Raw genomic sequence first — 25,591 nt, 5'->3', positions numbered from 1 at the left:
TATTCCGTTCAGGCCATTCTGACGGTATGGCGCAAAGCCTTTAAATGCCCCCTCCATACCATTCTCACCCCATCCTAGCTCATACTCCTTCCTCAGATACTGCATTCTGCATTCAGGGAAATCATTGTCTTAGAAACAACTTACCGTGTATACGACGTAGCGTTGTTCATATATAAACTAATAATATTCGCTCATGCAACGGTTATAGGCCTATTGGGAAATGTGCACAGCATCATAGGGGAACATTACCCATTCTGTACCAGGTATTGTTATCGTACCACCTCGCTTCCCACCAGTGCCTTAGATTGGCACTGGTCATAACTCAAAACCAAAGCGCCAACTTGCGGTGATTACGAAAACCAAAACATAATACCAGCGGCAAAATCCGTCTTCACGAGGTAAGCATTTTTCACTTTTTTTGCAGTTTGAAGTTTAGCAAATACTGGTGACGACGGAGCAGAAGTTCGGAAGACTAAATCGGTCTGGCACCCGTCCAATTCATAGTTTCTTTACTTCAAAATTAGTAGTTGTTTGCAGAAAATTGATTCACACTTTAGTTTAACTTTTTCACGGGCTCTAATGAGAAGTATATTGGACGAATTCACTTTTGGCTGCGTGTGAATGAAGATATAGATATACAGTACACTGTGTATATACCCGTGGGGGTCATCATACATGTATATCTAATAAGTATGGGAAAAAACTGACGACAAATGATTAGAAAATATTCCATATTAAATGTCAAGTCTGTATATCTAATAAGTATGGATGCAGAAGCATTTATTCCTTAAGTGGCACGGAATGGACAACTCTCCCCTGTTCCTTGGGACATTAAGTAAGAAGCATAAACATATACGTAACGTTTTAAGTGGACAGAAATCTTATCGCCTCTCCGACTGGACTTGCCTATAGTTTAACAAATAACTCTCAGTTATTTTGTACTGTATATGTTGGTCTAGTTACAGATACAAAAACGTATATTCAATGTCCTTGGTTCTACTTACCTTGCAACCTGCTGGATTGAGGTGTATTCGTTTTTCCGCTTAGCTTTGCTCTTTTATTTTACCATTTTGTGTGCTTAATATACCAATGCCTGCATACCATAACGTGTTAACGTAGACTAAACGTTAATGGTAAGACCGTACGTGATAAAGCGTGCGTATGTGAGTTAGTGATAGAAAAAGCTCGTTCATACATAATCAAAAATAAAGAGCAACTTTTAGGTTATACTAGTGTGTGTGCACTAGGTCTACATCAGGAGGACCAGTAAATGCAAGCATCTTATGTGTTGCATTGGTTGTATATTGATCTACTTTGTACGCCTTCATACGCATGTCTGCACGTCCAATTTAATAGGTAACAACACTGGGACATGAGCATCAAAATCTCATCATAGCGCCGATCTTGTGAGGCCTTTTTTTCCGTTGAGAATATGGATCGTATTTTGCTTTATGTTCGTAAATTGGAAATATAATATTAAACACATACATACAATGATTATGAGGAAAACGCACAGTTCGTTTCACAGAGTTGGGAAAGCACACTGCGATCCTGAATCGGCGGTTAAACGTCGATGACATGAAATCGTCTTTCGAACGCGCGTTTTCTTCTATTAATATACATCGTATTTGCTTTTTAATCATTAAGTTTTGAAGTTAAACATTAAACAAAATTGTCAGGGAAGAGTATTGCCAACGAGTGTGTGCAAGAACGTGCGAATATAAAGAGCTTTTCGTGCTGTTTGGACAATACTCTGACGGTGCCATTGCCCGCTGTGAGCTACGAATCCTGAGGAGAGCGCCAAGGACCCGGGAGCGGCCCTGGTGTTAATCAACCGCCACTAAGAAGGAGTCAGTGACATTTTTACGTTTGTGAATGGTTATTTCTGAATGGGCGTCGTTAATTTGAATCATTGTTTTTATTATCGGGCATGACCCTATGTTGTTGGACTAGAGGTGTTAAGTCAGAATTAGATTGCATTAGTTTAGAAAGGATTTTCTTATTCTCTGCGGACATTGCGCATCCTTATGTTTAGTAGGCATCATAAATAGCATTAAAATTGTTTTATGTATGTTTTCCTTGGACATTTTTATGTTATTGATTTAGCGGTAGGGTATACGTTTTTCTCCTGTTACACAGGTAAGTGCACTTTAGTTTGTATCATTTTAGATAAACCCATTAATATATAAAGTTTCCAGGAACTATATGTATGTTGAGACCTTCAGTCCGTTGACTCTGATCATAATTTCACTTGACCTTGATTTAAGCCACTGCTTGGATTTCTGTGTACGGCAGTTGTTATATTCTAATTAGCTGATGCTTAAGAGTATATAAATTATTTATAGTCAACTGTCAACAACCAAAACCAATTCATCTTCTAACATAAAACTCATTTTATTTATATTTGCAAGGAGTCGATATGCCTCTGCCTGTGTACAGACAATACAATATTATATCACATAAAAAGTCTTTGCTCCATCACCAGTCATTAAAGTGAGTACCGCATAGCCCAATTCCATTTGCAATTCTGGTACAGTTCTTACCGGTACTTATATACATGTAAATCTGATAATTGCACAACACATAAGACAACCATTATTTTAACCCCTCGGGATGTGCCCACATAAACATCATTCCTCAAGGTTCTAGAATCTTACAAATGCAATTGTTATCCCCTGCATTATCGGACTCATATAATCAAATAAAGCAGGCTAACATAAAAGGTAGGGCTATATCCGGATGGAACATATCTATAAGGTGCTTATTTAAATATGAATAATAGGTTAACCTGGGTCGATAAATAATATGAATAATATGAATAATAGGTTAACCTGGGGCGATAACATCACGAAGCTATTGAAAAAGGCACGTCAACGAATGTATTTCTTAAGGAAATTGAAAGCTTTTACCAGAAATGTGTTTATTTTAACAAACTTTTACAGGTGTGTTTTAGAGAGTATTTTAACTTATTCAGTAACTGTTTGGTATGGACGTGCAACTGTGGAGGAGAGGAACAAGTTGGAAAAGATCGTCGAAACTGCAGGGATTGTAATTGGAACAGATCTAACTCCCGTTCATACTATATATCTAGACAGGACTAAAAAGAAAACATTATCAATAATGACAGACAGTTCCCATCCAGCCCATACCCTTTTTAAATTTTTACCTAGCAATTCGAGACTCTTAGCTTTTAAGGGTAGTAAGCGATTTTTAAATAGCTTTTATCCTTCGGCAGTAACTATTTTTAACTCTAACATGTAATTTTAATTTTCATTTTTTTTTACATATATATTTCAATGGCGCTACTACAGGGCAAAAGATTCCCGATTTTATACATTTGTATTTTATTGGCTTAATAAATTATTATTATTATTTGCAGAAAATGGTGCTCGTAAGTTTGGGCTAGAATGCTCTGAAATCCATTGGCTTTGTCCCTTATAATAACAAGAAATGTAAGGAATCATATAAGTCTGTTGCAGTCCCAAGTGCACATCTCAGTGTAAAAGTATATAATTTTCTCGAATAAAAAATAATAAAATCCTCCTAATGTTGAACGGACAAGTGCGATCGCAGGATTCTTAAGAAGACAGCGAAGAAATGGTATCTGGCAAAAGTGTAGGTTCTCCTATACGTGTAATTCCTACCTGATCACAAAAGAAATTAACCTCTGCTAACACATCAGGATTGTTCCACTAGATAAGGTACTTGCTGTCTTTTTCTTTCATGTCTTTCCTTGATCGAAGCATGCCTCGTTGCGAATCATGTTTCAGGGCATTGCAGAGCTCCTCAGTGTATTCCAGGGGTAAGCCACAGTATTCCAGCAACCTCTCACAGACATGCTGTGGATTCTCAAGAAGATCCTCATACTTAAAAGCCTTGATGTCCATACCTGCTTCCTTAAAGCGGATATAATTGTGACAAAGCACTGACCAATGACCCGCCATCATGCCAACCATGGAAGTCTTAATCATAAGTTCTGGGTCTTGAAGCCAAGGAAGATTAGGCACCATAAGCATGCTCCAAAGGAATTTGGCTAAGTTTGGTAAAAGTCGATGGGCAAGGCGAGTAGTCTGCATCCCATGGAAAAGTTTGACTCTGGGCAAAAACCCAAAGGCGTGATAAAACGACTGTATGGTTTCTTTGCCATTTCGGTAGAGGAACAGATGTTTCATGTCGGGAAACAGACGGGCGTCTATGTCTGCGTGGTTGAAATCCATGGACTTCGTCTTAATGCAGATTAACTGTGGGTTTGATTTCAGCGGCTAACACGTGATTCTTATCATGCTCTGTATAAATCTTTCCAAATCTTCATTCGATAATTTTTCCCTTAGCATAATGATATTTGTGAAACTGTCGGGTTCGCTCATTGTCACAACCCTCGGGACCGATTCCAAGACTTGTGTGACTGCCGTTGATCCACAACGCCCAGTGTTTGACAGCAGAAGCACTTTAGTTTTAGGATCACCAATTTCATCTGCGATTCTGTGAAATGATGAAATTGGCATGACTATCACTCGATACACGTTGTTGAATATCGCAGCGAATAAGAAAGGACTCAGATCAGAACTTAATATGTTTACTGACAAGGGCATCTGAGCAAAGTAAGCTTCGTTTTCATCTATGAAGGTTAAGTTCACATCGTCTCCCGTATACATCGTGGGTGGTCAAAATGACTATGTGTGGTGATAAATTTGGAAGGGTCGGTCGGAGATAACTCATCCCATTTACACTTCCAGATGATATGCCTGACATGGGCTGATTTTTCGTACAACTGGCCATCTTTTATTTGACGAAGTGTTTTAGCGGTTCCGGTGATTCTCCACCACAAACGTTGAACTCTGCCGAAAATAAATCGACATATGCAGAACATGATCCAAGTGAAAAGCTTAATTTTCTCTGAAAAATACATACTAGATAGTGATAGCCGGGGAAATGAAAAAATATTCTTTATACTTTTGCAAAATATCAACCACTTTTAAGAATAACGAGTTAAAAAAAACAGGAAAAAACACCGAAAAGGAGAAAAATGTCGTGCATTTCGTTGATATTTATCTAATTGCATATGTCCACTGGTTTATTTACATTATCATCTGTTATATTTATAACATTTTAACATAATACATCTACTCCTATTTTTCGTGTTATTTCTATTTGTATTGGGTTTACTGGCTCATTCCCAATGAAACTATTGTTCGACGTATATCTACTCGCCTCCGCCGGTTCTCTCGCTGAATGCAATCAGATTAACACGCATCCCCTGATGTTGTCTAATACAAGAAAAACTGGTGACGACTTTACGAATATATGGGAAATAAAAGAAGACGTGTTGGTGCAGATGTTAACAGGAGAGACTTGACAATTGGTACAAAATCTTTAAAATCTCCTAGGAAATCCACCGGTGTTTTTTGCTGAAGACGAATAGATTGAACAATTATTTGATGAGCTTCCAATTCCAACTGACTGTCAGTGACGGATTTAGAGGGGGGTCGGGGGGCCTGAACCCCCCCCCCTTCGATTTTTGGTTCCCTCTTGAAAATTTTGATAAGCTGAATCAAGCTCCAACCCGTACCAAATGGCACCATTGCCCTCTAAATTTTTTTTTTTTTTTAAATTTTTTTTTTTGGGGGGGGGGCTCTTCAGCGCCCCCGAACCAATACTTAGTTAATGTGCAATTACGTAAATCTTTTATGCGTATAGGCGAGTAGGGGCAAAATCATAGTTGGTGCTTTTGTGGAGGTGCACGGGGCTAACCATTCGGAGGATACAATAGTCAGTGGAAGGTCAGTGCTCGTGGTGTTGGTGGTTCGGAGTATGTCAGGAGAATAGACCCACAAAAATCCATTTCTCGAATTTTGACTATTCAGCACTCAATCTATTCACTACAGGTATGTTTTAATCGATCCCCGTGATTAAGAATTTATGAAAACAATCTATTAGTAGAAAAAAAGCGTTTTAGTAAACCTCACCTTGCATAAATGAAGCAACAGATCTGGGTCATGGGTACTGAGACGACAAGGAGGATAAAGGTCTATGATACTTACCTGAGCTGCATGGTGCATACAGACAATAGTTTAAGAAAGTTGTGTTGAACGGAGTTGAGCAATTTTCTTCATGCCTCAGTGTGTTGCCGTGGGATTCACCATAATTGCAGCACTCCTTGACAATCTTTCTTTGTCTGTGACGGTCTTCCGTGACTTACTAACTTCGGTGACAATAGTTGCGATGCTCGCGATCTCGGTCACCTCAGGTGTTTTAGATCACATCAAAAGCTAATAGTCTTTTAGATTACCTGTCTTCAGTTGGCAAGCTTACTAACTGTTGATGCATTTTAAATACATTGTAGTTGACCAAGAGCTTGTTAACAATAAAACCTGCTAATTATGCACTGCTGCAATCCCCAAGCCAGATAATAACAGGTATCAAACTCGTCTTGGTGGGCTTTAATATTTCTCAATATATCTCATTTATTTCATGGGGTTATTTTATTGGAATTTGTAAATGACATTAAATATCAATATTTAAACAATTGTGATCAAACACGGTCGCGAACATTAATAACAGAAATTGCTCTCAGGGTATCTTTAAGCATGCGTTTGCCCAGGCATTACTTCCTTGGAAGAAAACGTGTTGAGGAAAAACAGGAAAAAGAGCAAAGATTGAAAGATACTTTTAGATAAATAGACAAACTTTGACGGGGGAAATACCCACAAAGAGTAAAGGGCTATTGCGCCAACATCTTGTTGAATTTTTTACACTGCAATTCTATTCAGCTAAGGAACTAATTGCCAAATTTAGACTTTCATCACATAACAGGGGAGTTACCAGACCTGCAAAAGTTGTACGCACAGATTAAAAAAAATACAAGCACGTACAGCAAAATGTAGACTAACGCAAAACATGAAGGACAGCGTAATTACAGCAAATGTACCTCATATACATGTAGTAGCTTAAAGGTGCATACAAAGTCAATTTTGTGTCACAAAAACCAACCAAATGCCAGCATATAGTTTCAAGTAGTATAACTAAGAGAATTACCAAAAGGCATTGTTTAATTTTACCCGAAAATGATGTTTGAACAGATTTTTCTGCTGGCATTCTAAGCTGTATGTCAATGGGGTAGGAAAGTAGGTCACGGAAGTAGGTTAAATTTACAACCATAAATTGAAAGAAAGGAGCAGTCTAAAGGTCTTTTATGGCTGATCGAGTGATCTATTCAGTTTATCCCTTGGCATGTCGAATTTATTAGAGCCATATAAGAATCTAGTAGAAGTGGTTTACATGTGTTACTGGGAATCCACACTCCACCGATGCTCGGTTCGTATGTACCTTTAATTTCCATTAATAATAAAATCATCATTTAAGTCAAAAATATTCTCGCGATTTGATAAATATTCTAATTTACCCAGACCGGTATATTTATCTAAAAGGAGGCTAACTGAAATATAGTTTTATTATTTGTTTGTGAAAATTGCTCATGTCACCCTGTTAGTTTGGAGGTCTAAGCTGGATCAAGTCCATGTTAAAATTCCTATGAAGCTGTGCAGGAAAAATTTTTCCTTTGTTTCTCTAGCTCCTCGATAAACCTGGTGTTCAGAATTTATCTAGTACCCCCAAGTCTGTGGGAGCTGCTCTTTGAAACTAACGCACAGGTAGATTTTTACCTGAGATAAATAGATACTCGCTACAGGAGAATTGAATGCCATTTAACCCTCTAACTAAGAGGTAAAGGAAGTTCCAGTTAGATGGATGATTAAGATAAGACTTGTAAAGGTAACGGGCATTGTTTACCTCAGTTTAATAAAAGTATGCAAGACGGAGTGTTAGCGGTTTAATAAAATTAATTGAATTTCACAAATAACATGGGCCTCATATGCAATAATCAACAGTACCCTTAACTCATTCAAATGCAGTGTTTTATACAACTTGGGATAACCATAATTAATTGCGTGTTAAAGAATTGACTAGACGGGAAATGGTTTTACACAGCTTCACGGGGATTTAGAGATTTGAATGAGTACAAACTTTTATCAGAAGCCAGAGAAGTCATCTTACAGGTAGACAATGGAGCTCAGTTTGACAGCTAAGCACGTTCTGTTCTCCGGTGGCACGATTGTCGTTATCGGACCACGTGGCCACGTAGCTCATTAACTCCCAGGCCGAGCAAATAGGACGTTTTTAAAAGCCAAAAAAAAAAATGAGCTTTTAATTTGTGTAGATGTATTTGGATAAAGATATCGTTAGTTGGGCATGTTTTCTGAAGAAAATATTCCGTTCAGGCCATTCTGACGGTATGGCGCAAAGCCTTTAAATGCCCCCTCCATACCATTCTCACCCCATCCTAGCTCATACTCCTTCCCTAGATACTGCATTCTGCATTCAGGGAAATCATTGTCTTAGAAACAACTTACCGTGTATACGACGTAGCGTTGTTCATATATAAACTAATAATATTCGCTCATGCAACGGTTATAGGCCTATTGGGAAATGTGCACAGCATCATAGGGGAACATTACCCATTCTGTACCAGGTATTGTTATCGTACCACCTCGCTTCCCACCAGCGCCAACTTGCGGTGATTACGAAAACCAAAACATAATACCAGCGGCAAAATCCGTCTTCACGAGGTAAGCATTTTTCACTTTTTTTGCAGTTTGAAGTTTAGCAAACAATGGTGACCACGGAGCAGAAGTTCGGAAGACTAAATCGGTCTGGCACCCGTCCAATTGCATAGTTTCTTTACTTCAAAATTAGTAGTTGTTTGCAGCAAATTGATTCACACTTTAGTTTAACTTTTTCACGGGCTCTAATGAGAAGTAAATTGGACGAATTCACTTTTGGCTGCGTGTGAATGAAGATATAGATATACAGTACACTGTGTATATACCCGTGGGGGTCATCATACATGTATATCTAATAAGTATGGGAAAAAACTGACGACAAATGATTAGAAAATATTCCATATTAAATGTCAAGTCTGTATATCTAATAAGTATGGATGCAGAAGCATTTATTCCTTAAGTGGCACGGAATGGACAACTCTCCCCTGTTCCTTGGGACATTAAGTAAGAAGCATAAACATATACGTAACGTTTTAAGTGGACAGAAATCTTATCGCCTCTCCGACTGGACTTGCCTATAGTTTAACAAATAACTCTCAGTTATTTTGTACTGTATATGTTGGTCTAGTTACAGATACAAAAACGTATATTCAATGTCCTTGGTTCTACTTACCTTGCAACCTGCTGGATTGAGGTGTATTCGTTTTCCCGCTTAGCTTTGCTCTTTTATTTTACCATTTTGTGTGCTTAATATACCAATGCCTGCATACCATAACGTGTTAACGTAGACTAAACGTTAATGGTAAGACCGTACGTGATAAAGCGTGCGTATGTGAGTTAGTGATAGAAAAAGCTCGTTCATACATAATCAAAAATAAAGAGCAACTTTTAGTGTCTGCACGTCCAATTTAATAGGTAACAACACTGGGACATGAGCATCAAAATCTCATCATAGCGCCGATCTTGTGAGGCCTTTTTTCCGTTGAGAATATGGATCGTATTTTGCTTTATGTTCGTAAATTGGAAATATAATATTAAACACATACATACAATGATTATGAGGAAAACGCACAGTTCGTTTCACAGAGTTGGGAAAGCACACTGCGATCCTGAATCGGCGGTTAAACGTCGATGACATGAAATCGTCTTTCGAACGCGCGTTTTCTTCTATTAATATACATCGTATTTGCTTTTTAATCATTTAGTTTTGAAGTTAAACATTAAACAAAATTGTCAGGGAAGAGTATTGCCAACGAGTGTGTGCAGGAACGTGCGAATATAAAGAGCTTTTCGTGCTGTTTGGACAATACTCTGACGGTGCCATTGCCCGCTGTGAGCTACGAATCCTGAGGAGAGCGCCAAGGACCCGGGAGCGGCCCTGGTGTTAATCAACCGCCACTAAGAAGGAGTCATGCAGTGACATTTTTACGTTTGTGAATGGTTATTTCTGAATGGGCGTCGTTAATTTGAATTATCGTTTTTTATTATCGGGCATGACCCTATGTTGTTGGACTAGAGGTGTTAAGTCAGAATTAGATTGCATTAGTTTAGAAAGGATTTTCTTATTCTCTGCGGACATTGCGCATCCTTATGTTTAGTAGGCATCATAAATAGTTAGCATTAAAATTGTTTTATGTATGTTTTCCTTGGACATTTTTATGTTATTGATTTAGCGGTAGGGTATACATTTTTCTCCTGTTACACAGGTAAGTGCACTTTAGTTTGTATCATTTTAGATAAACCCATTAATATATAAAGTTTCCAGGAACTATATGTATGTTGACACCTCCAGTTCGTTGACTCTGATCATAATTTCACTTGACCGTGATTTAAGCCACTGCTTGGATTTCTGTGTACGGCAGTTGTTATATTCTAATTAGCTAATGCTTAAAAGTATATAAATTATTTATAGTCAACTGTCAACAACCAAAACCAATTCATCTTCTAACATAAAACTCATTTTATTTATATTTGCAAGGAGTCGATATGCCTCTACCTGTGTGCAGACAATACAATAATATATCACATAAAAAGTCTTTGCTCCATCACCAGTCATTAAAGTGACTACCGCATAGCCCAATTCCATTTCCAATTCTGGTACAGTTCTTACCGGTACTTATATACATGTAAATCTGATAATTGCACAACACATAAGACAACCATTATTTTAACCCCTCGGGATGTGCCCACATAAACATCATTCCTCAAGGTTCTAGAATCTTACAAATGCAATTGTTATCCCCTGCATTATCTGACTCATATAATCAAAAAATGCAGGCTAACATAAAAGGTAGGGCTATATCCGGATGGAACATATCTATAAGGTGCTTACTTGCAGAAAATGGTGCTCGTCAGTTTGGGCTAGAATGCTCTGAAATCCATTGGCTTTGTCCCTTATAATAACAAGAAGTGTAAGGAATCATATAAGTCTGTTGCAGTCCCAAGTGCACATCTCGGTGTAAAAGTATATAATTTTCTCGAATAAACAATAATAAAATCCTCCTGATGTTGATTGGACAAGTGCGATCGCAAGATTCTTAAGAAGACAGCGAAGAAATGGTATCTGGCAAAAGAGTAGGTTCTCCTATACGTGTAATTCCTACCTGATCGCAAAAGTAATTTACCTCTGCTAACACATCAGGATTGTTCCACTTGATAAGGTATTTGCTGTCTTTATCTTTCGTGTCTTTCCTTGATCGTAGCATGCCTCGTTGGGAATCGTGTTTCAGGGCGTTACAGGCCTCTTCAGTGTATTCCATGGGTAAGCCACAGTATTCTAGCAACTTCTCACAGGCATGTTGTGGGTTCTCAAGAATATCCTCATACTTAAAGGCCTTGATATCCATACCTGCTTCCTTAAAGCGGATATAAGTATGACACTGTACTGCCCAATGACACGCCATCATGCCAACCATGGTAGTCTTAATCATTAGTTCTGGATCTTGAAGCCAAGGAAGATCAGGAACCATAAGCATGCTCCAAAAGAATTTAGCTTGGTTCGGAAAGAGCCGATGGGCAAGGCGACTAGTCTGCATCCCATGGAAAAGTCTGGCTATGGGCAAAAACCCAAAGGCGTGATAAAACGACTGTATGGTTTCTTTGCCATTTCGGTAGAGGAACAGATGTTTCATGTCGGGAAACAAACGGGCGTCTATGTCTGCGTGGTTGAAATCCATGGACTTTGTCTTAATGCAGATTAACTGCGGGTTTGATTTCAGCGGCTTACAGGTGATTCTGATCATGCTCTGTATAAACTTTTCCAAATCTTCATTCGATAATTTTTTCCTTAACATAATAATATTTGTGAAACCGTCGGGCTCGCTCATGGACACAACCCTTGGGACTGATTCCAAGACTTGTGTGACTGCCGTTGATCCACAACGCCCAGTGTTTGACAGAAGAAGGACTTTAGTTTTAGGATCACCAATTTCATCTGCGATTCTGTGAAATGATGAAATTGGCATGACTATCAATCGATACACATGGTTGAATACCGCCGTGTATAAGAAAGGGCTCAGGTCAGAACTGAATATGTTTACCGATAAGGGCGTCTGAGCAAAGTAAGCTTCGTTTTCATCTAAAAACATCAAGATCACATCGTCTCCTAGTATACGACGTGGGTGGTCAAAATGGCTGTGTGTGGTGATAAATTTGGAAGGCTCAGACGGAGACAAATCATCCCATTTACACTTCCAGACTATATTCCTGACATGGGCTGACTTTTCGTACAACTGGCCATCTTGTATTTGACGAAGTGTGTTAGCGGTGCGGGTGATTCTCCACCACAATTGTTGGGCGATGCCGAAAATGAATCGACATAAGCAGAATACAATCCAGATGAAAAGCTTCATTTTCCTCTGAAAAAATTAAATAACAGATCATGGCACCTGGTGAAAATAAAATGTGATTTATCAAACTATTACAAGTTAGTTAATTGATTAATTAACTAATAATCAAGGCGGTGATTGCTCAACTTCAGGCATATTATCTGTCAACTATTATTAAATGTAGAGCAATATCCCATGTAACATTTAGCCTTAACATATAGAAGGATGAATATGAATACTAATTGCGGGACATTCTGTGTAAATGTGCAATGGCATTAGTATATATGCGGAAAATCAACTTCCAATTGTCAGCATATTCTGCATAAGACCTATAGTTTACTAGTATATAGGCACGTTGGGGACAGAACTGAAATATGTTAATATGTGGAGGGAGACCTACTTAGAAACTCAACTGAAAGTGGAGGGCCCCGCGGCGTATTTTTGTTAGCCGTGAAAGCCACTCTTCATTTCCCACGATGCGGGAAACGCTAGCTCATATTAACGCGTAGCTTGCGTGACTCGTTAATGCCGGTGTAACAGGAATGGTAGTCACAGGAATGGAAGTCCAGGGTCACATATGTTTAGTACAGGTGAAGGTTGGTCGGAGTGTTGGAGTTAGTATATAAGACGAATTTCACCTGTACATGTACTATAGTAATGGGGAACGGACTACAGTTTCTAGCGGACTACCATTCCTGTGACACGGGCCTTTATTCATCGTCCTTCGTGAAATGAAATCATAGGGCCTTATACTCGTTAATTCGTGTTTATAAACTCGTAAATCCTGTATTTTCATTGAGATGAGAATAAAGTTTCACTTACTTTGAATTGTGAAATAAATTTATTTCCAGTCAACTGTGATCACTACCCCCCCCCAGCTGGGACCCTGGTGGTGTTGGTGGTGGGGGGGGGGGGGAGGAGGGCCTATATCCCTCGCACCCCCACCCCCACCCCACCCTACCCTAGCTCCTACACCTTTCTCAGATACTGCATTCTCCATTCGGACAAATAATTGTCTTAGAGGCAACGTGTATAGACTATTAAATCGCTATTACAATGGTAATAGGCCTTTGGGAGAATGTAAACTGATACATATATGCTTCAGAACACTACCAGGTAGATACATGTATATATGACGCATACGCATGCATGCAGTAATGTTTAAATGGACAGAAATCGTATTGCTCTCCTGGATGGATGTGCCTATAGTTTAACAAATAAATATCTGTCATGGTGTACGGTAGGCCTAGTGACAGTTACATGTACGGGTATAAGTACTTCTTACCTTGTGACCTGCTGAATTGAGGTGTATTATCAGGGCCCCGCTTAGCTCTGCTCTGTTATTTCACAATCTTTTGTGTGCTTAATATACTACTGCCTGCATATCGTGGCTTGTTTACGTTAACGATAAGACCGTGTTAAAGCGTGCGTAGGTCTTCGAGTCAAGAAATAGGAAATGAGAAATGGGAGGCAAAGTCCATTCGTGTATAATCGAAAACATATATATATATATAGAGAGAGTGACCTTGTGGTTATACATGTGCATATGCACTAGATCTAAATCAGTCGAACCTATGTGGGTCACTTTATCACGTATTTAACTGTAAGTAGAGATCTCGACTATAAAGCCTTATGCAAGTATCTTACGCATTGCTTTGGTTGCATATTGGTCTACTACCGGGATAGTATGCTTTCTTTATGCCTATATGTGTCAGTACATGTCATGTACAGGGGGCACTGGTTCCTAGAGTTTAATAAAATATCAGTGTCTCGTGCGAGAGAGTCCTCTGTGATACACGCGCCGACACAGGGGTACCGTCCCCATTTATCAGTAGTTAGCTTTGTCCCATTTTTTAACCCTTTGGCCCACTTACATGTAGATGAGGCTACATCTGACCTTTTTTTACAGCGGCCCCACAGTTTCATGACATTAATGAGCCGGTGCATGGGATTTGTTCCATTTACGCACTGACCCAAAACCCAAGCCAGTACTTACCGCAGGGCTATTTGTTACTTGCGAATAAATTCGCGAGTCTATTGCTCTGCTAGTTTGAGAGTCAATGCGTTTGCATGTGCGACCGAACGTGATGAATTTCTGTCCTGCAATAGAGACCACAATTTTAGAGGTAAAAAAATCTTTTTTTAGGGAGACCCAAAAAGAATTGATTTAATTTTTATAAGAATGGTGTGTATTGTTAATATGTAAAAAAATCATTAACTTCAAACTAATGCGTGAATAATAACCAGTGGCAGTTTGTGTTAAAATAAATTAAATTGATTTATGAATATAAATACTATTCTTCGCAGTATAATGAAATTCAGCCCAAGCACAGTTACTATCCCGCCAAACCCCCTAATTCAGAGGCAATTGCCTGTCTCCCGCTTTCAAAAAATTGTTTTTAGTGAATAAACCGGGAAATGAGTATCAATGAAAAATAAATATATACTTTTAAAAAAATTATGAAACTCTAGTCTCATTTAACATTGATCAGCTAAGCATTGGTAGAAAAATGGCGATTACGAGTTAAAAAGGAATAAATTCTAAAAGCATTATTTACACATGGGTGCTCGTGCCTTTATCGCGAATTAATGATGATAAATGATGTTCACTATCAGAAAAAAAAGCGAGATAAAAATTGATAATAAAAACGTGAGAAAAACGCTGTTTTCACCTTAATTACCCAGTGAATTGTCAAATTGGTATGTCCTAAAATATTTCCTAAAATGTAAGCAGGTACACAGATTCAGACAGTAACATCATTAAGCAAATCGTTTGCATAATACGTTCGCATGCCAAAGCATAAAATAGTTTAGTACTACATTATATTTGCAGCGCGACACGACATTATGCTTATAATAGGTCCAGTCTGTGGTCACCAATGGACATGAATAAGAATTTATTTCTTAGCCAACGAAATCTAATCCACGCTATCACAAGAACGCAACTGCTATCATCTAAGACCGAGCCTGAGCCACACTGGGTATCGCGTTGGAAGTAAAATTTTCAATTGCAATGCATTGGACGAAGCAAACGCTGTTAACGCTTTTATGTACCGCGTTATCAGTCATCACGTATTTCCTAATTTACTCGATGATTCTGAAGAAGGGTAGAACTAGGATTTCGCCGGAGGCATTTCAGAGCTCGAGGATCCCGGACGTTACAGAGCATCTTCCAGTCACGAAACAACCGGACGGCCAGGGCTACCATGCATCAAAAGAGATAGATAATTTAGGTACCCGTAAAGTGTTTTGCGTTGCGTTTAACAACCAAGGTGGCATTTTTTGTTTAAAATGTGTATTCTCTATTTAATGGCATTCATCAATCTGTTTTATCCATTTAAATTTGTGTTATGTATGGACATTCATACTTGTCATACCATAGTACACTAAAGATTGGTACACTGTATCGTTCATGAAGCAATTTTATGTACTTAGTTTTATTCATATTATTGATCTATAGATCCATTGGAACCTAAATCTACTGGCCTCAAATTTTACTGTATTTACAGGCAACCCTTGGGAGACTTTACCAAGTTTTGTCATATTCGTGCGAATGTACCACAAAACGAGGAAGTTATATGACAATATCTTAATGCAAAGCATGCGTCTATTCTGGCCGAATGACACCAAAGTGGTCATCGTTCTGGACAAAGAATCTGATCTGGATCACAAGCTTGGCCGTGAATTAAGGCTCACAAGTCCTAATCAAGAAGTACATTATGAAGATCCCAACCCACATGCATATAACTCCATAGGCCACAACCGCCAGCAGTGGTCGATGTTCTATCCTGATAACTATACGAAGGCAGACTATGTTGGTTTTGTTGACACGGATACATTGTTTGTAACCATGGTTACGCCAGAAGATCTTTTCATTGGTGGAAAACCTATTGTTTTCGCCATTGTTGGTAAATTTGATAAAAAATATTGGTCCGCTGCGGCCGAAAAGACGCGTTTCCTTTTTGGTGAACCGGAAGTACTTCGATGTATGGCCTACTTCCCCGTGATTATTAAAGTGAGCCATATTATTGAATTGAGACATTTTCTAGAAAATAAACACAACATGTCGTTTAGCGAAGTATTTGCAAGTATTTCAAAATCATACCTGGGTGTGGCGCAGTTCAATATGATGTGTCAATACATATATACTTTCCACAGAGATGACTACGAATTCCGCATCCAGATATATCCAAACGATACATGGAAGGGTAAAAGCCCTGGACGAGTGTCGATGGAATATTATCGTGAGAATTTTTCGGAGAAAGAACATCAGCCTGTGGCCAGAACCTCGATTCACTGGAAGTGGCACAGACCAAGGACTTCTGAACTACTATTCAACCCATACGACAAGGATGCATACGCTACTCAAGCTATGATGGAGGGCATCTGCTTCTCGGCAGGTTTCAATATTTGTCCTGACCAGTGCACGCATTTTAACAGCAGTGCCGTTCAGAGAAATTTGTTTAATTTTGAAATTGAAGATTGGACGTGGGACCCACGTTGCAGGCAAGCACAAGAGGAACATTATGTCGCCGTCCGCCGTTTGATGAAATTCTACAAAGCAAACAGAATGCCCATATTTGGCGCCAAATCACCACTGAGTGTTTGTAAGAATCTCTTTGGGTTAATGAAAATCAATAAAAACTGATATGCCGATTTACTGCACTTGGCAATTTGTTTTTTAACCTGTTTCGCATACATATATTTATGTTGATCTTAAAGTCATAATGACTCTTCGTTTTGGCCAAAAATACGATTTTCCTGGAAAAAACGACAATTTTCCCGTACTTACCAATGGTCAACGACCCCATTCCTGCATTCAAAGTTAATCCAGGTTCTTTTTCCTAAACGTACGGTTTTTTGTTAAAATCTCTTAAGAGATTTTAACTGACGGAGCCCTCTCGTATCGAGGGATAGTTTCTAGTGACCTACTTAAAACCGCGGGAAAAGCAGACAACAACACTATATAACAATATTATAAGATTCATAAGATATATTCGTCTTTTTTGCTCAAAATGCATTTATATCTACAATGTGTGCAATTCTGGGCTTTTCGTTATCCGACGCACTGTAAAAAAAACTCGCAACTTACGTCTGAGGGTTTCCCGCCATGTTATTTTGGTCTCGAATGAACGCGAGAATCTGCGTGACACCATTACGTCATTAGCAACGGATGCACTTGTCGACCGCAGAAAAGGCATCGAAAGCCCAAGTGACAAGCACAGATTTTAGTTTTACTACAATAACAGTCGTTTTAGTGGGAAAATGCAACAGAATATATTTCCAAGCGTTGTTAACAATGTATTTCTTGCGGAATTTTGAATCTCAAAGGAAGAGTTATTATTGCTTTAAGTCTTTTAGACCGTTAGCCTAATTGGGTATAGAGTTAACATATGATAACGCAATCTAAAAAAACAGAAAAATCGCACACATTTTCCTCAGTATTTCTGTTTCGTATCCCTCTAGTTCAATTGCCTTAACGCAAATAGGCATCGCTTTGCATTATTTTCCTGCAGCTAGAATTGTCAAACAAACTATATTCTTCTTGCATACGTCACTTGCATCAACATAAACAGAAACGTGTCTGATCTGAAGCTTGTGACGTCATGTGACACGTGTGCATTGATTAATATTAAGCGAAGCAACACGTGAAAATGTTAAATAAATAATTCAGAAATATTTCCACTGTTGTTTTCTCCAAATAGGGTTTCTTACTTTTACATGAAAACGGTCTTAACCATTTTTGCGAGTTCCTTTGACACTACTTTCTACGTATATAAATCAAATCTAACGCCAAAAGAGTTATTCTTATCTCATGCTGGATGTCGTTTATTTGTTACGTATGTATAGGATGATGTTGCGCATTGCCGTCATGCAGCCTTGTTGTAGCCTATCAAATGATTTCCATTGGTGCCGCATCTTAGAAAGCAATGGATGTAAGCATGAATGGAGTACCCACAGGGTAATGGATTTTAAAACAGTTTTCCTGTCCAGATGTTGTCTGTAAATAAGCTCGTTAAAACATTACTTAATATTTCTACGCATTATTATTTTTTCATTATTTTTCGGAGAAGGAACAGCCTATGGCCAGACTCTCAATTCACTGGAAGTACCACAGGCCCAGGTCTTCTGAGTTACTATTTACCCCGTACGACAAGCATGCCTACGCTCCTCAAGCTATGATGGAGGGTTTATGTTTCTCGGGAGGTTTCCATATTTGTCCAAAAGAATGCGAGCATTTTGACAGGAGTGCCATTCACAGAAATTTGTTCAATTTTGCAAATATAGAATGGACATGGGACCCACGCTGCAGGAAAGCACAGAAGGATCATTATGCCGCCGTCCGCCGTTTGATGAAATACTATAAAGCAAACGGGTTGCCAATATTTGGCGCCGAGTCACCACTGAGTGTTTGTAAACGTATCCATGGGTTAATGAAAATAAAAAAAAAAATTGATTTGCTGATATGCAATTAGCAACGTGTTTCTTTTTTTATCACATTACGAGATTTATTAAGAGGGAACGACATGCTGGACCTTCAAGTTATTAATTTGGTTTCTTTAAGTATTCTTATTGTTTTTAATGTATATTAGGGGGTATTTTATTTGGATTTGGGTATTTTATATTGCCCACGGTAACGGTCAAAAGGAATAAATGTGTTCATGCACATAGCAAGCATTTTTAATAATTGAATTATATAAATTGTAATTGCGTATATTGGTCCATTAAGTAAAGTAGCTTCTTTATCGTTTCATTTATGTAAAGTAGTTATCACAATATTAATGCATAGGAATAAAAAGTTGTAAGGAAAAAAATGTGTTTTTACCCTTCTTCTTCTGCACACAGTTTAGCTGCTTTGAAAATTGGCTTGAAATAAAGATCGGCTTCCCATAGTACTCTCTATAAGTAAGATATCATTATAAACATTGGTATGTCTGCTACAACACAGTTTATTTCAATGCAAATGTATGAACATGAAATGTCTCTGACCAATGTATACCCATCGTTGCCCTCTTGCTGAATATCCAGGTACACATTTGTTGGTCTGTATTTGGAGAACCCTGGCTACTTAAAAGAAGTTAATTTAGTTTATGTTTATGGCATATAAACTAAGATGGTACTGTTCATAGTTACATGCATTGCTAATCGAATGATCTTTTTCATATTGTTTTATATTTATTTATTTATTTATTTATTCATTTATTTATTTATTTATATATTTATTTATTTATTTATTGTGTAGTCATGGCGGCACATTGTATGATTCAAAGTGTTATTGTTCTTACATGGAGCCTGTTTGACTACTTCTCGGACACTGTGAATGTATGATCATGTTTTATGTTGTAGAAAAACATTATAAACAAAGCATAAACTTAGCCATTTGAAAAACTATCTTCTGTGGCGTGAATCCAAGTATTCTTCGCTATGGCTGATTTCAGTCTTTCGGTCGCATTCTTTGTTTTACATGCAACTATGCTACTAATACACATTCTTATGACTGCAGACAACAAATCTAAAGCTAAAACTGGCATTGTTACGTAAAGAGACGTAACTCAAAATTGTACAAGGAGCCATCGATTTTTAATTAGATTTTCAATTTGACATTTAATGAGGTTCGATTCCATGCGACATAAAATAGACCTGTTTTAAGTTACCATAATATATCAGTTGGGAAACTGTGAAAGATGGATTAAAAGGCGCCCTTATAGATATTCAAATAATAGCGACCCTTCTGCCCAGCTCTCTCAATGCATTTCAATTGATTCACCACCCAGAGCAACTATAAATCATTATATTTGGTTTGTCTGTCGGCATTTCAATTCAAATACACATACAAAGACGCTGCTGTCGTGATAACAAGAAAGTATGGCGGTTCTCAGACTGCCTCAAGCCGGAGTTACTGTTACAGTTCTTGGTAAGTCTGCGTGTGGTAAAGCGGGTGATAAGTTATGCTTTATGTGTCTTTGGTGCAAATGATAGAAAATATTTTAGTCTTAATTTGATGTACTGAAACCCTCCAGCAATTAAGCCACAATTAATATAATAACGTAATAATTGACCCGATAATTGACTTGTCTGCCTAGCCCAGCTGTTTGTATGATTTATTTGAAAATGTGCATCGTTTTTAATTCACCCATTACTTTTGTACCTCTTTTAGAGTAGTATTAATTAATTTTGTTATTTAAAATGCAACGGATATAGACCTGGTGTTATTGATTAATTAATTTATTTATTTATTATTAATAACAAAATTTAATGGAAAGGTATTTCAGGTAATGTAAAAAATGGACCAAAAACGATGAGATTAGATTTTAATTATGATTGTTTAATTAAGTTAAGGTTAATCATTACTTTACCATGTGTTTCGTTTTATTAGTTATTATCATTACTCCCGACAGGTGCGCCACTATGCAGAGGTTGCTCGCAGGATTTGGCCAAAGGTAAACCCGCGTACCAAAGCTCCACCCGAGCGTCCTCCGTTGCCATTCTCGCTGTGGACGGTAACTATGACGACATCTGGCATCAAGGCAGCTGCACCCATACAGAGCATGGTCAGGGGAATTGGTGGCTTGTGGATTTAGAAACTAAGGCAAATGTGGCAGGTGTTACCATAACAAACAGAGGCGACTGCTGTAGTAAGTTTTATTCTCTTTTTTCTTTCTCTTTCTTCTCTTTTTTTTTTTTTTGATTCACTTTTGATTTATAAAACACTTCCGTATTTTTGCAACAGCTGATGTTTTAAGTTTCATAAATACTAGTAACTTGCATTACTTTACATTCACTTTCAATGCAATATACATGTATATTCATTGATTCTGGTGGTAACCACGCTTCGTTCATGTACATGCATGTAACAGTGTTAAATTAACTATAAGAGCGTGAAACAAATATAAAATAACTTAAATTGAGAATTGCGTAAAAAGCCTTGAAAGGTATGCGAGGTGCTTTACATGTGACAACGTTCTGAAATATAGAGATGTTTTCATTCATGTAATTTCCATAACTGGTTTATAATTTGTCTAATATATGACACTGCATGACGCTGTACTATCACAGTATATGCCAAGTTGGGGATTGTGTCACTTGTCATTTTCAGATAATCGTCTGGTTAATTTCGAGGTGAGAGTTGGATACTCTTTTGTGGGTAATTCATCATTCACCCAGTACAAGCTCTGCGCCAGTTACCCGGGGGTGGCACCTAAGGGAAACACATCTCTGTCCTGTGGGTCAGCACTAAGAGGAAGATATGTGTTGATCATTAAAATTGGCAGTGACGACCTGGCCTTGCAGTTATGTGAAGTGGAGGTTCACGGTACATATGTGTTTAAAGCCTTTTCCTAAACAGGCGGATCCCAAGTTAAGAATTATGTTATGCTCCCAGGTTTTGTTCGTACATGTACATCATTTGTTCTTTGGTCTACCCTCTGGACAGTTTCTGAAAACCAATCTATAACATTTTGCTTAATGTTGCAAAAGAACAAACTTCGAAACAAACTAACTACAGGAATCAAAACATAATCTTCTTGGCGGTGGTAAAAAATAAGGACACAAAGCCGACCAAATGCTTTCATATAGTATCAAAAGGTATATCATAGAGAAATACCAAAGGGCATCGTTTCATTTTACCCGAAAAATGATATTTCATCGAAAATGGGCCCTTTATATAACCCTTTGAAGTGCTGGGATATGCTATGGCTATTCATAGACACCATCTAGTTTTAATAATAATAATAATAATAATAATAATAATAAGTATGTAGTCCTCACATTAACTACATTACAGCATAAAGGTTATGTATTTTACAAAGTAAGAAATAATAATAATAATAATAATAATAATAATAATAATAATAATACGATAATTCCAGGTATTTCAAGCACAGCAAGGTACAAGTTGGTAGCAGCAGGTGCCCGTGCATCCCTTGTGCCCATATCCACGCTGAATTTCATCAGTCGTGCTGAATGCAGCATGTCCTGTTTGCAGAACTGGGAGTGTGTAGCTATAAACGTTCTCTGCATCGGAAATGATCAATGTACCTGTGAACTATTGCCCAGTACTGCCCAATCCGGCAACTTGCAGGCAGGTACTGGTTATGACTATTACGAAGAGAACTGTTCAGGTGCAGTGTTCACCGAGATGTAGTCTAATTAACAAGGCGGAATCACTTTTTGGGTGTGTTCAGAATGTTTTATTAAATGCAAATACAAAAATTACAAATCTACCACCCGAAAACTGGATAACAGATCGTGCTTATCTCAACGGTTTTACTTATGGTACATGTACACGTATATTTGTTGATAACCAGAATTTGCAGAAAACTCCAGTGAAAAAAAATGTAAAGGCCTAACGCTTACTGTGTGCCTGTAACGAGGGAGGATAAGATATTGTGACATCTTTCTAAAATATACAAAATTCAAATAATAGCAGAACAATGTTGAAGAAAAGATAATATTTACTAAGGAAACTTACAGCTAAATAAGGAAAGGGTAAAACAAGACAAACGCTGATGTACTGAATCGATACCCTCGACAAAACCAAGGTGAAGGATAAGAATTGAACTGATAAATAATGTATCTCTCACTTCAAGGTTCATAAACATAACACAGTCGTTGAGTCCATACTCAATACAGAATAGCAGGACACCAAATGAAAAGCAATCGACCAAAGCGATGATGAGAATGGCACGTTAGATTAAATAGGCCCGAGATGAAGGGGCGTTTTGTTTTGTCTCTCAGTTTTTAAGTAAACTCTCTGTAAATAAGTAGAAACACGGTGACAATAAGCAAACCAGAGGCACGATGTCAGTGTTTAAAAGAATTTCTTTCCGAAGAATTGAGTTCGACTTTCATCGATTTTTTTATGTAAATTCTAACAGTGTGGATTCAATATCATTAACAAGTATTGCAGACTGAAAAACGTGCCATGTTGGGAACGTTGTTGACAAGAGACAGAGGAGGGCTTGTTTAAACCCTCTTGAATATCAGATTTGTTGTATGATTTTGTATGTACTGGAGTCGTGTTTTGTACTATGTTGAATACGTCTTATAAAATCCACTTTATCAATACTCCGGGATTCAAGGCTAGGTACATAAGTAGCCTACAAGTGTCTAGACGCCACCCCTGACTATAAGCATAAGTTGGATAAATTGAATATCTCTTCTGAATAAGATGCATCTGGTTAACTATCTGAAGAGGGTTCCAGATAAAAAAAATGTTCTTAAAAGGTGGTAAATTCGGCCCGAGCATTATCAAATGGTAGCATCCCCAAGAAGAGGCGGTCTTCGTTTTTGTATTTTGTAGTAGTTTTTTTTAGCTATTATCATGTCGCCGCAACCAATAATGGTGATCTTTTGGCTGATATATCCTGCTGTTAATGGCACCTAATTACAGCGGGTCAACACACCCTCGCTTGACCATAGATACAAAACAAATCCTTATGTAGGCCTACATCATGAACTTCAACAGTTTTGTTTAGATCATGTTGTCGGCTGGCGTTGCGCAGGATAAAATACGGCAGTTGGAGTGTCGATTGTGATAGCTGGAACATAATTATGCGATGTTCCATATATAGTTCTTATATAGTTAGAAGTTAAATTAACTCATCCGAGATCTCTGATGCAACCAGAGATTCATTGACTGCGTGGTAACTCAATGATTTGCTGCACCTGCTACCTTTCTAACCAAATTTGCTCTTTTATGTATATGTTGAAAGTAAAAGTGTTTTTCCTGTACGAGTATATATATATGTGTGTGTGTGTGTGTGTGTGTGTGTGTGTGTGTGTGATAAAAAGCTATAAAAGCAGCAGTTATTTTGCTGTTTTTATTTCTTTTTATCACACACACACACACTTACACACACATACACACACACACGCAAATATATATATATATATATATATATATATATATATATATATATATATATATATATATATATTTTATTCTTTATTTATTGTGTAGTCGTGGCGGCGCGTTTATTAATTGAGTCAAAGTTTCGTCATTAATGTATGTCTATTTCTCGGACACTGCAAATGAATGATCATGTTGAAGAAAACCAAAATACACCAAGAATAGTCGTCGACAGTTGTTAAACGCTCTGCTGTAGCGTGTATTCAAGCATTAATTCTTCGCTGTGACCGATTTCAGTCTTTCGGTCGTCCTTTTTGTTAAACGCAGGCAACAGATATAAATAGAAAAACAGCATTGTTACGTAAAGAGGCGTAACTCATATTCCTACAAGGTGCCTTCAATTTTTAATTAGTCGCCCATGGTTCTGTTTTGAGCTGACATGTATCACATCAAAGTTTCATGTTTTATACTGTTTCATGATCGAGAATTTAAAAAAAAAAAATTAAACCTAGCTGACACAAGTCACACACACATACACACACACACTTGCGCGGAATAAAGATTAATATTTATATTGTGGGCCTCACTACAGCATATAATCTCCTTTTTTATTTGCAATTACGGCATTGTAATCCGGCTGTTATGGACAACTAATTCACATATGGTCACGAAAGTATATAGGTTTCTCAGATTACGTACAAAACAAACGTCAGTATAAACGCGTTTCAACAGAATACACAGTGAGAATGTGCCAAGGCCTGAATTTTTCACAAGCACCAGTGCCTTCGATTCCAAACGGCACAATATAAAAAAAGTCGTGATATTGTTTCACTATTTACACTGAGTGTGAAATTGAAGTAAGGTTGTATCTAAATTTTCCACTCAGCTGTTTTTTTTTTTTTTATTATTAATCATCTAGTCAGTTTTCTTGTAGGTAAAGTAATGTTTTCTAAACGCTAGATATACTTATATTTGTATCTGATATTTCTTTCCAATGATTAAAAACGGCATCTTTCCTCAGGATAACTATCCATTGGATAAACTAGTAGCCAATGGATAGTGTTATCTATAGGATAATGCTATCTGATGTTGATGAAAGTGGGGCCTGGTGTAAAGGGGGGTTCAGCGGGGGTCTTACAGACGCTGTATGACGCATATAAACAAGAGACTGACAATTTACTCATTGTAAACGGTCATTTGACAGAGACGGAGCAAGGTGTGTCCATTGATTAAAACGTGTGTGCCTACATGGAAAGCGACCGATTCATCACGCTTTTGATATTAGATTACATTTAATGAGGTTCGACTCCATGCAACATAAAATAGACCTGCTTCAAGATACCATAATATATCAG

The 25,591-nt window shown here is 37.8% G+C and overlaps 3 protein-coding genes across 5 annotated transcripts; 1 reads left to right on the top strand and 2 right to left on the bottom strand.

The window, feature by feature from the left end:
- Positions 1-2,373: 2,373 nt before the first annotated feature.
- Positions 2,374-6,250, bottom strand: LOC106181332 (uncharacterized). 3 transcript variants are annotated; one of them, XM_086998163.1, is made up of 2 exons: positions 6,042-6,250; positions 2,374-4,896 (listed from the first exon to the last, which is right to left on the bottom strand). In XM_086998163.1, exon 2 carries the CDS (start codon positions 4,215-4,217, stop codon positions 3,693-3,695), a length of 525 nt encoding a protein of 174 aa, XP_086854289.1. In that variant the 5' UTR covers positions 4,218-4,896; positions 6,042-6,250; the 3' UTR covers positions 2,374-3,692. The 3 variants fall into 3 exon arrangements, with proteins under 3 accessions (XP_086854289.1, XP_086854288.1, XP_086854290.1); XM_086998162.1 differs by lacking the exon at positions 6,042-6,250 and adding an exon at positions 5,967-6,037; XM_086998164.1 differs by lacking the exon at positions 6,042-6,250 and adding an exon at positions 5,967-6,019 and having other exon boundaries at positions 2,374-4,838.
- Positions 6,251-10,500: 4,250 nt separating this feature from the next.
- Positions 10,501-13,840, bottom strand: LOC106181336 (uncharacterized). The gene is made up of 2 exons (XM_013565693.2): positions 13,671-13,840; positions 10,501-12,415 (listed from the first exon to the last, which is right to left on the bottom strand). Exon 2 carries the CDS (start codon positions 12,407-12,409, stop codon positions 11,096-11,098), a length of 1,314 nt encoding a protein of 437 aa, XP_013421147.2. The 5' UTR covers positions 12,410-12,415; positions 13,671-13,840; the 3' UTR covers positions 10,501-11,095.
- A 6,321-nt stretch (positions 13,841-20,161) lies between these two features.
- LOC106181335 (fucolectin-like) lies at positions 20,162-23,844 on the top strand. Its single transcript, XM_086997744.1, has 4 exons — positions 20,162-20,300; positions 20,785-21,021; positions 21,483-21,698; positions 22,255-23,844. Exons 1-4 carry the CDS (start codon positions 20,252-20,254, stop codon positions 22,527-22,529), a joined length of 777 nt encoding a protein of 258 aa, XP_086853870.1. The 5' UTR covers positions 20,162-20,251; the 3' UTR covers positions 22,530-23,844.
- The last annotated feature ends 1,747 nt before the right edge of the window (positions 23,845-25,591 follow it).

The sequence above is a fragment of the Lingula anatina genome, chromosome 10, assembly GCF_051362555.1.
Source record: "Lingula anatina isolate TDL-2025a chromosome 10, LinAna3.0, whole genome shotgun sequence".
Taxonomy (NCBI): domain Eukaryota; kingdom Metazoa; phylum Brachiopoda; class Lingulata; order Lingulida; family Lingulidae; genus Lingula; species Lingula anatina.
The sequence above is the reverse complement of the archived record's forward strand: the minus strand, read 5'-3'. Positions and strand labels throughout refer to the sequence as shown.

Coding starts and splice junctions, on each gene's coding strand:
- LOC106181335 (XM_086997744.1), top strand. CDS start 20,252: ATGGCGGTTCTCAGACTGCCTCAAGCCGGAGTTACTGTTACAGTTCTT. Junction 21,022..21,482: donor AAACAGAGGCGACTGCTGTA/GTAAGTTTTATT, acceptor TGTCATTTTCAG/ATAATCGTCTGGTTAATTTC. Junction 21,699..22,254: donor ATGTGAAGTGGAGGTTCACG/GTACATATGTGT, acceptor CGATAATTCCAG/GTATTTCAAGCACAGCAAGG.
- LOC106181336 (XM_013565693.2), bottom strand. CDS start 12,409: ATGAAGCTTTTCATCTGGATTGTATTCTGCTTATGTCGATTCATTTTC.
- LOC106181332 (XM_086998163.1), bottom strand. CDS start 4,217: ATGGATTTCAACCACGCAGACATAGACGCCCGTCTGTTTCCCGACATG.